Below are 10449 nucleotides of genomic sequence, written 5' to 3'. Positions count from 1 at the left end.
TCTGAAGGGTGGGAAACACAATTAATAAATGAATAATCATATTGATTTAAAAAATACTTTTAAAAAGCTGTTTCTCCCCAGTGTTTGCATGAAAGCAGTGGCAGATATTCATGAGTATTCCATACTTGAGAATATTCCAGGTTAACCTGACTTAGATGGAAGACAAGGAGTTAAAACCAGCCTGGGCAAAATGCCCAGGATTCTTGAGAGAGATGTCTCTCACTTGACATCCTGTTGTTGTGCTTAGTTGTCAGGCTGCGTCAGCTGACTCTCCCTCCTTCCTCCCTCCCTTTCCCAGAGGAGGAAGAAGAGGGACGGGTTCAGCTTCCTCATCGAGGGGAGTATGTGCGCGTGCATGTGCGTGGTGAAAGAGAACTGTACAGTGAGGTCAGATGTTCCCCGGGCTCAGCACGTGACCTCGGAGCAAAAGTATAAAGAAAGATGCGGGGAGACCAGATGCCTAACTCAGTAGCTTCTCAAACTCTGGAGAGAAAGGGAGCAAGGAGCCGAGAGTGAAGAGGAAGAGAAGAAAGAGAGCGGCCGCGGAATAACAAAGCGAGGAGAATGGCACAGCGCGCTGCAAGGTGAGTGGCAATCCTGGGCTGGAGACAACCCTTCGAAGGAATTTACACAGACTCTCTCAGGTGTTACGATTAGCAGGGAGGGAGGGAGGCTCTTGGTAGGTCCAGCATCCTCGGAAGTGCGGTGTGTGTGTTGCCCAGGAGAGGGCATTCTCTGTGGCAGCACCCAGCACTGTTGGACACCCTTCTCACCCAGATGTGTGCAGTCTGGCACCTTCATTGGTATGGCTTCCATCACATGCTGAAGATGCTCCTCTTTACCTTGGCCTCTGGTTGCATACACACCAGACATCTTACGCACATTATTTCTCCTGCAAAATCACGGGAATCTGTACAGAACTACAGTTCCCAAGCAACAAACTATAGATCCCAGGATTCTCTGTAGAGCAGTGTGTTTGAAATGTACGTCATTTTGTGGGACCGACCTCTGTTGTCAGATATTTTTATTTTGCTGTGGAATGGCTTTATTTTATTTTTCAAACTGGGACCTTGTGGTGAAGTGCAGAAGAAATCTCATGAGCAGAGTGCTTTTGCATTTGTACTTTTAGTGTTATATGGCATCACGGTTTCTCTTGACGCCTGCATGCATGTAACACCTGACAACTGAGGCTAACGTAATGTGTATGAAGAATTAGACTACTCATGAAAGCTTATTATATCAGTATACATTTCTTATTTGTTAAAGACTTTGTTGTTCAGAGGCATGCCACTTTTGGGGGGTGGTATCTGAATTGCATATTTCTAGTTGCATAGACACCAAACATTCAAAGCACATTCAGAATATCTCCTCTCCCAAGAATCTTGGGAACCGTAACTTGTTAAAGATGCTGGGAAGTGTAGTTCTGTCACTTGTGGTTTGTACGAGTCCGCTGTTTTATTTGATTTGATTTGTTTTGTTGTGTTGTGTTTCATGATGGGCGTAAAGCCGAATAAACATTTTTGACTCATCAAAGTGTAGTTCTGTGGTGGGTAAACTACAGTTCCCATGATTCTTGGAGGGGGAAATGTGCTTTAATTATATGGCGCCCCTTGCTGAAGAACAAAGGGGTCCATTTTCTTGTCAGGAACTGAGGATGTGAATTTATCCTGCTTTGCCACAGACTGCCAGTTTACTTCTGTGCAAAAGTGCTGGTATGTAAGATGCTTAAGTTAACACTGAATTTTCCCCCCTCCCCCGCCAGAATGTCTCAGGACCTGTCAGAAGCCCTGAAAGAAAGCACCAAAGAGGTGCATGAGCAGGCAGAGACCACAGATTTCATGATGCGGTTCCAGAAGGGACAGATGTCACTTCATGAATTCAAGGTACTGTGCCTGAGTTTTTATTCAAGAGCGGGGGGCGGGGGGCGGGGAAGACTTTAAACACCTCGAAGAGTCTTGTTTTACAATCAAGCGGGATATACGCTTTATGAAATCAGTCAATCCGTGACTTGTTGAACTACAACTCCCATCATCCCTAGCTAGCAAGGCTAGAGCTCAGGGATGATGGGAGTTGTAGTCCAACAACATCTGGGGACCCAAGGTTGAGAAACTGGTATAGAGAAAGCAATGGAAGGAAGAGGAGGAGGAGGAGAAAGAGGAACAGAAACCATCAACAAATGATCCCTTCAGACCTCTGCCATGGCAAGAGCAATCTGACCTTCCCCTAGCAGTCCACTGGGGCAGGGGAAGGAAGTGGGGGGAAAGAGGGGGGAGGAAGGAGAGGAGGGGCAGAAAGAGAGCAGAAGAGGGGGGCACACTGAGAGAGAAAAGGGGTGACAAAAAGAGAGAAGATGGGCTGTCCATCCATCCCACTTTTTGCTCTAGCCCCCACTCACTACAGCTTTCCCCACTGCAACAGTGTGAGCCCTGACAGATCACTCCCAAGGGATTGTAGCTCTTGACAGAAAGATTTCCTAGCCCTTCTCTGACCTCACAGAAACTGCACTTTTTTCATTTCCTGGGTGTGTATTGCTGAACTGCAGTATTTTCATTCTGTTTCACGCCGCAGGCAAGGGCATAATTTTCTGGGTTCATTTCGGAACTTGAGCAAAATCTGCCTTCCAAGTGTGCCCGTCTGAGCTACTGGAACTAGCTTATTAAACAAATGCTAATGAGCTGAACCTTCTAGTATAACCAGTTAGAGGTAATTATTAGGCGTAAGTCCCAAATGAGGTGGCACGAAGCACAAACACAGATTGAGCAAGGCCAAGGGGGTGGGGGAGAGAGGTAGCAGCAGCCATGGTGAAATTCTGGAGAGGTGACTTGTACATTACCCAGCAAAAACACAGTTATAATTGCCATGAGATTTCCGTTCTTTGTCGATTGGCTGGTTTCTCTTACAACAGACCAATGTAGTGGGCAGGGAGAGCATAAAGATGGCAGGTCATAAAGAGTTGGTTCAACAAGCCATTACTCTCTGAAATTTTTTACACACACACACTCACACACTCTCACACACACACGTATTGAAGCAGAAGATACTGATCTTAACCATGAAAACCAAACCAATTTTGGTGCTTAGGAACATAGGGATGTGCCTTATACTGGGCCAGACCAAGCGCAGAACTGTCTACATTGACAGGCAGCCATTCTCTATGGTTTCAGACAGGAAGTCTCTCTCAGCTCTATTTGCAGATGGCAGGGATTGAATCTGGGACTTCCTGTCCACAAGGCAATTCCTCTATCCCGAAGCTATGGCCCTCCTTCAAGTTCCGAAAGATAACCAGTCATATAAATCCATGTCAAGGGAAGGCGATCACACAAATGTGTGTGTGTGTGTGTGTGTGTGTGTGTGGAGAGAGAGAGAGAGAGAGAGAGAGAGAGAGAGAGAGAGAGAGAGAAACCATTTGACATGTGTTTGGCGTCAAATTTTTGCCCTTGGTCACTTTGTGGACGCTCACAATGGGCCACTTAGAAGGCGACCGCTTCTCAGGTGTGTGGAAATCGAGGTCTTAAAGGGCTTTATATAGGTCAAAACGCACACCCAGTCGCCATCCAGGATGTGCAATAATAGCCTGCACTGCTGGTTGACTAAAGGGAAGTTTTGTGTGAAGGTATTTAGGGTGTGTTCATAAGGCAGTTGTGAACAGGCTCAGATGCACCATCTCTATTTGACCTTAGAATCATAGAATTGTAGAGTTGAAAGGGACCGTGAGGGTTTCCTAGTCCAACCCCCTGCAATGCAGGAATCTTTTGCCCAACGTGGGGCTCCAGCCTACGACCTGGAGATTAAGAGTCTCATGCTCTACTGACTGAGCTATCCCAGTTCATACTGGTGGCTGCATCCCACTGTGTTGCTCTTTTGCCCAACTGTGCCATAATCATCACATAGAGTACAGGGATCCAGAATGGGATGTACAGTCCAGACAGCTAAACTAGTGCTAAAATCTCTCTCACCCACAGTGCATGTCCTTTGCATTCTCCTTGCCTGCACAGATGCTGAACTGAGGTCAAAAGAAGCTGTAGAAGGGATGTGTTATTAGCCACAGTTACTATTGAGATGAATGGGAATCATGCAGCTATGAAACATAACTTCCATGTGAGAGACCTTTTGAGTGTGGGTCTCAAAGTATTTTCCTCAAATGGTTGGGCAATTCGTTGCTGCACTGCCTTGCTTACTGTGTTTAGCTAGGCTAGGGTCACTTCCAGGCAACCTGTTCATCAAGCATTCATCTTGAATTGTTTGCACAAAGTTTGTGGGGTGGTTATATATTGGCTACAGTGAACATCTGTTTGTGGAGTCGTTAGATGACCTTGCGTCATGCAAATATTACTCCAGAATTTCTGGTGCATTTCTTCCCACCACTTAACCTTATGGCAAAATTATCTGATTTGGAGGGTGGAAGAGAGAGAATGGGCTTTGTTCCATATTGACTGTCATGGTGCAATCTGAATTTACTGGAATGTGTTTGAACCCACAACATATCAACAGTCTGGAAGCACTTCAAATCTTTCATGGAACTTGGTTAATGTTTAAAATGTATTTAGTTGTGTGTGCGTTTTGTATTTGCAACAGGGACAAAAAGTACTTTACCAGAGAGTTTGTAAAGCAGCAACGTAGAAATAAGTCCAATTGCTTCTATAAAGGAAGGTGCTGGTGGATTTGACAGATTTGCTGTGTTGTATCCAGTGGTGGCTTTTTGCTGGTGGAAAATTCACCTGCGCAAGGTGGGGCACTCATAAGAAGAGCCCAAATAGATCTGACCAATGTCTCAACTAGTCCGGCTTCCTGTTCTCACAGTGATCAACTGGATGCCTATGAGACGCCTACAGTAAGGTTACCAGATGTTCCTGTTTCCCAGGGACAGTCCCCGGATTTACAAATCAGTCCCTATACAAAATCCATTGAAGTTGAAAAGTGTCCCTGGATTCATTGAAAAAAATCTGGTAACCTTAGCCTACAGGCAGGATCCAAGTGCATCAACAACTTAGTTTTTATCATTCCCCCTACCCACTGTGGCCCAAAGTTAAGAGAGATCGATGGAAACTGGGTGCCCCACCTTGTGCAAATGGAAATGTTTTCTGCTAGGGCAAAGCCAGCATTGGATGGTATAGCCAGCCCTGCACTCCATGTTTAAGCACATGGAACTACTGCCATCCCATCTACTGCCATCCCATCTAATTCAAGTCTGATGTGCCAGGGGTTGAACACAATAGGTTCTCTACATAGAAGTGTAGACCAAACTAAGCCTCCTGGAGCACAATATACATCAGAGCACAATATACATCAGGAGGCTTAGTTTTGTCAGAATCTAGTATATGCTTCCAGAGTTAATGCTAAATACATGACTTCTGGTAAATGAGCCACCATAGCTGCTAGAGGGCTGTGAAAATTTGTGTTCTGGGCTTTTTAGACTCTTCTACCCATGTACTATCTGAAACCAAAGGGGCACATTGGTTGCCAGATGCAAAATATATTGGCATTATTTTCAGCTCTCCTACCCCACTGTATGGCAAAAGGAAGACTTTGCAGCTAAGCTTCTCCCCTCCCTTCCATCCTTTGTTTCAGCTGTACCTGGCTTCTCTGTACTACGTCTATGTTGCCCTGGAGAAAGAGTCTGAGCGGAATAAGGACAACCCAGTCTATGCCCCTGTTTATTTCCCAAACGAGCTCAATCGCAGGGCAGCTTTGGAGGAAGACTTGGAGTATTTCTATGGCCCCACATGGAGGAAGGAGATTCAGTGTCACGAGGCAACTCAGAAATATGTGGACAGGCTACACCACGTGGGCCAGTACGAACCTGAACTTTTGGTGGCCCATGCTTACACGCGATACTTGGGAGATTTGTCCGGGGGTCAGATTCTGAAGAAGATCGCTCAGAAAATGTTCCATCTACCCAGCACTGGAGAAGGGCTGTCGTTCTTCAACTTCCCTGGAGTCACTAACATCAGCAAGTTCAAGCAGCTGTATCGAGCGCGGATGAACAGTCTCCCCATGGACTCAGCTACTGAGGAGAGAATACTTGAGGAGGCCAAGAGATCTTTCCTGCTGAATATAGAAGTGAGTAATCGGCTGGCTACACAGTCTTGCCATGAGGCCCATAACTCTCTTGAAAGTCACAATAACATTTCTGTTGACACTCTTAGGAGATGGTGAACATTTCTAAGAGCTGACCAAGCTTCTTCTGATTAGAGATTTATTTTTGTAAGGTGAATCAGGGTCATTGAAATAAGGCATTTTTTTAAGTAGGATCAATTACAAAGCAATAAACTAACATTTGACTTATGTACAGCTTTTCCTTAGCCTCGGTGTTGAACAAAAAGAGAAAAAATAGGAGATGATTATGATATTGGTAATGGGGTATGGTAGAAGCCAGTCTGAGAACAAAAAATGCAGGCAGCTGTGTTGGTCTATTAGAAAAAATCCAAACAGAAACAGTGTCATAAATACCTAATAGTTGTTCCAGTCTTAAAATGTTAATTCGGAACATTCTTTGCAGGCTACATCAACTTCCCCGGGAGTTAGCCCCATTAAAATCAGTGTCACTTACATCTAAATAGACATTTATAGGATTGAACTGTAAGGCTGAAATCCTAACTCCACTTACTTGGAAGTAAGCCCCACTAAATTAAGGATAATTGAGTAGACATGGTTGCTCTAAGTTACTTTTACATCCATAGGATCACAGGTTATACGAAGGTTTGTTGGGACAAAAAGTGGTGGGCACAGTACTTTTGAAAATTCTAAAAGGCAGCAGCTATTTAAGTCTGTCCTGATTAGTCTTTACGATTGCTGGCAGGCTGTGATTTATCTTGATTTATCTTCCAACCTCCAAATTAATTTTAAACAACAGGATCAACATTTGTCAGCGAGCATTTAAGAACTAAGTACATATGCAGTTGCTGGATGGCCTGGTTTATTATTTCTTTCCCTCTCCAGAAGGAACTAAGAAGTTCCAATCCCATTAAGATCAAAACTTTCTTCAGTCTGGAGGGTTTAAACTAAAGCTAGCTCACTTTTTGTTTGGCTGCACACACACCAACCACTTAAAGAACATCCTTCACAAAGGATCCTAGGAACTGCAGTTTACCCTTCACAATGCTACAATTCTTAACAAACTACACCCTTAACAAACTGCAGTTCCCAGGATCCTAGAGGGGAAATGTGTGCTGTGTACACAGCCCAGCTTCCTGATGCAACTGGTGCTGTCCCTACATCTTTCTTCATTTGCAACTTACTCACATAGGGATACGAACACACATGTATGCAAGGACCAGCATTCATACACTTTGTACATTATATGCACTGGAAAATTTGATCGGTGTTTCTCAGCAGGTTTATAAGGAAAGGTAGATGTTCACATGCTCCAATATAAAGATGAAAGCAAGTGAGGAAGATTGGAGGACCTTCAAACTTTATTAAGATGGGTTGTGGTGGTGGTGGTGGTGGTTTGCAAAATCCTAAAAAGGGATAGAGTGCTTTTCAGTAACAAAACGGTGATCTATCTCAGGTGTTCAAGGAGTTGCAGAGACTGACAAGCCAAGGGCAAACCACAGAAAACCTCCGCCTTGAGGAACCAAAACTAGACCTCCACACAAGAGGAATCAACAGAACTCACAGTAAGATAACTTCTTAATTTGAGCCATTCCTCATCTTCTAGCCACATCGATTGCAGTAATCATCCTAGGAATCTGCCTTTTCAGAACACTGATCCATTTAGCTTAGTTCTTCCCATTACACTGCCTGGCAGCAGCCCTCCAGGGTATCAGGTAAGCTAAGCACTTTCCCAAGACAGATATTTGTGCTGGCATGGGCCTCGCCATCAGGGGTAGCCATTTGTGATGCCCATGACAGGCAGTAGTAACCTGGCTTCTGACCCTGCCTGCTATGCTCCCAAGGCAAGCTCCCTTCCTTTTAGCTCCGTTTCCCCTTGGATCTTCTAAATACAGAGGTACCTCAGGTTACAGACGCTTCAGGTTACAGACGCCGCTAACCCAGAAGTAGTACCTCAGGTTAAGAACTTTGCTTCAGGATGAGAACAGAAATTGTGCAGCGGCAGTGGGAGGCCCCATTAGCTAAAGTGGTACCTCAGGTTAAGAACAGTTTCAGGTTAAGAACGGAGCTCCAGAACGAATTAAGTTCTTAACCCGAGGTACCACTGTAATGGAAAGAGGAGTGATTCCTATCATAGCCACTTTCCATTAGAAAATGTGTGTGCACCCTGCAGTTATCATTAATAAATTCTTATGAGGTGCTTCAGTGTTGTATATATATCAAAAGATAAGAAAAGCTCTGCTCACAGCCTCAGAATCTAATATACATGATATAAAAGGAAAAAGGAATGGGGTAGGAAGAGGAAAACAAGCACTGAAGCAACTGCGGCTCCATAGGCTACCAGGTGGGGTCAGATGGATGTCCCCCCTTGCCATGATGAACTTCCTAAGAGGCAGGGGGTGCAGCCGTCTAAGGGCCCCAGGACACCTGGTTAGTTGAAGAGGCCAAAGTGTTATTTTAAAAGTCTCTCCTTCTCTCACAATCCCTCCTTCCGCCCAGCTCCCTAGGATTTCTGTGCTGCAGAATGCACAGCACAGTTCTTTAAATGAAATAAGATTCCACCTTGTTGAATGAGATTTATGGCTGTAGATGCACATGTAGCGCTGCAAGCCTTATAGTTCTGAAAAGCAAAGTCAGAAAATTTGCTATGCTGCCTCTCCCTTTTATGGAAACTTTTGCTTTCTGTAACCACCCGCTTGCAAGGCTGTGTCCACCCAGCTGGCTCAACTGCACCAGCGCTCTGTAATATTATCTTCCTGTGTCATTAATCTCTGGTGGCTGCTCTGCTCAGTGTACCTGCCTCGCACCCAGTGATGTCATCAGCGTGGCTGGATCATTGCTGAATGTTCTAGAAACGAAGCTCCCAACCTGACCAATTTCCATTCTCTTAAAATAGGTCCAAAGGAAAGTGACCGTGTGCAGATGAGGCATCAGCAGATGCTACCAAGCACGCCGCTCCTGCGTTGGGCTCTCGCCATCTTCTTCTTGGCAACAACAGTCGGTGTGGGCTTGTATGCCATGTGAGCAGAAGGAACCTCAGCCATGTCTTTCACCAGCACCTGCCTCATCCTGAACTAACAAACCTTTCCCTTGTGGAAGAAAGCCTCCTTAGATGGCCTAGTTTGGGCGATCTGAGCTCAAATGACAAATGACAAATGACACGAAAAGACTCTTAAAAGACTTTAGAAAGTCAAATCAAATGCTGGTGCAGCAAACATTTCTAAAGATACTGAAATGTGAGAGAGAGCCATAAAGACTGATAACTTGCCAGCTGGGACAACAGAGGAATAAATGTTGCTCCTGGTACTTTGCCTAGTGTTATGTCATAGTACTGTCTACTGCAGAGTTCAGCAACCTGATGCTGCCCCCCCTGATATTTTGGACTACAAGTCCCATCAGCCCTAGCTGCCACATGCTGGCTGAGGATGATGGGAGTTGTAGTCCAAAATATCTGATGGGCACGAAGCTGGTCCAATGTTGTGTTGCTTGCTTCTTATCCTGAGACAAAAATGCATTGCTCAAACTATGATTTTATGTAATAATGTTTCTGTTTTATGTAATGATGTTTGTTTTTGAAATGCATTTGTACCTCGGTCCTGGATTTTTTTTTGAGGGGGGGGCGATATATTCTCTTGCATCTGTAACTTGCCTTTTATAAATTATGTGCTCAATCATTAAACCTCCCTGTGAGTAGAATGAACTGTATCCTTCTTTTAATGCTTTATCAAATTGTGAGTAGAGCGTTTTTCTTTTCCTGTGTACTATATTAACTGATGCTGAAAGGATATTGGGCTGATCAGCGCTCAGCCTTAAAACTAACTTACCTTTGTGTCTAAAGGCAAAACTGTTGAATCTTTGTTTATTTTATTTCTTTTATTTCTATACTGCCCTTCACCCAAGGATCACAGGGCTGTTTACAATATAAAAACACAAAAATATTTAACATAGAAACAAACAAAATAATAACCCACAATTTCTTATTTGGAAGAAAAACGCAGGCTCAGCACTGGTCAAGTTTGCACATGACACTAAGCCATGGTTTATTAAATCATGTTATTAAGTGCCCAGTGGCTTCACTGGTTTGCTTACTGCCAACAAACCATGATCTGAATCCATGGTTTGCTGTTAATTTATGAACCTTGGTTTTAATGATAGTTTGGTATTACATGCAAACCTATCACCCTTAATTAACCATAGTTTGTTTAGCCACCCACACCATAGACACTCATCAAACTACAAAGTCACAAGGCAATAGCAGCTAGAAACATAACTAAATTTTGGAGAAACAAGCTTGCTTGATAGTCTGTGGGACAATTTGTGGTTTACTTGTAGTTTGTTAAGTCCATCGGTATTTTTTGCAAATTGGTTCTTTGTAAAATCCCTGGAAAGCTAGGA

The 10449-nt window shown here is 44.1% G+C and overlaps 1 protein-coding gene across 1 annotated transcript; it reads left to right on the top strand.

Annotated features, from left to right (window-relative positions):
- Positions 1 to 288: 288 nt before the first annotated feature.
- HMOX1 (heme oxygenase 1) lies at positions 289 to 9188 on the top strand. The gene is made up of 5 exons (XM_053406062.1): positions 289 to 584; positions 1763 to 1883; positions 5569 to 6060; positions 7511 to 7619; positions 8951 to 9188. Exons 1-5 carry the CDS (start codon positions 565 to 567, stop codon positions 9076 to 9078), a joined length of 870 nt encoding a protein of 289 aa, XP_053262037.1. The 5' UTR covers positions 289 to 564; the 3' UTR covers positions 9079 to 9188.
- The last annotated feature ends 1261 nt before the right edge of the window (positions 9189 to 10449 follow it).

This window comes from Podarcis raffonei, chromosome 10 (assembly GCF_027172205.1).
Source record: "Podarcis raffonei isolate rPodRaf1 chromosome 10, rPodRaf1.pri, whole genome shotgun sequence".
In the NCBI taxonomy this organism is placed as follows: domain Eukaryota; kingdom Metazoa; phylum Chordata; class Lepidosauria; order Squamata; family Lacertidae; genus Podarcis; species Podarcis raffonei.
Note: the sequence above shows the minus strand (reverse complement) of the source record. Positions and strands in the feature narration are given on the sequence as shown.

Coding starts and splice junctions, on each gene's coding strand:
- HMOX1 (XM_053406062.1), top strand. CDS start 565: ATGGCACAGCGCGCTGCAAG. Junction 585..1,762: donor ATGGCACAGCGCGCTGCAAG/GTGAGTGGCAAT, acceptor CTCCCCCGCCAG/AATGTCTCAGGACCTGTCAG. Junction 1,884..5,568: donor TGTCACTTCATGAATTCAAG/GTACTGTGCCTG, acceptor CCTTTGTTTCAG/CTGTACCTGGCTTCTCTGTA.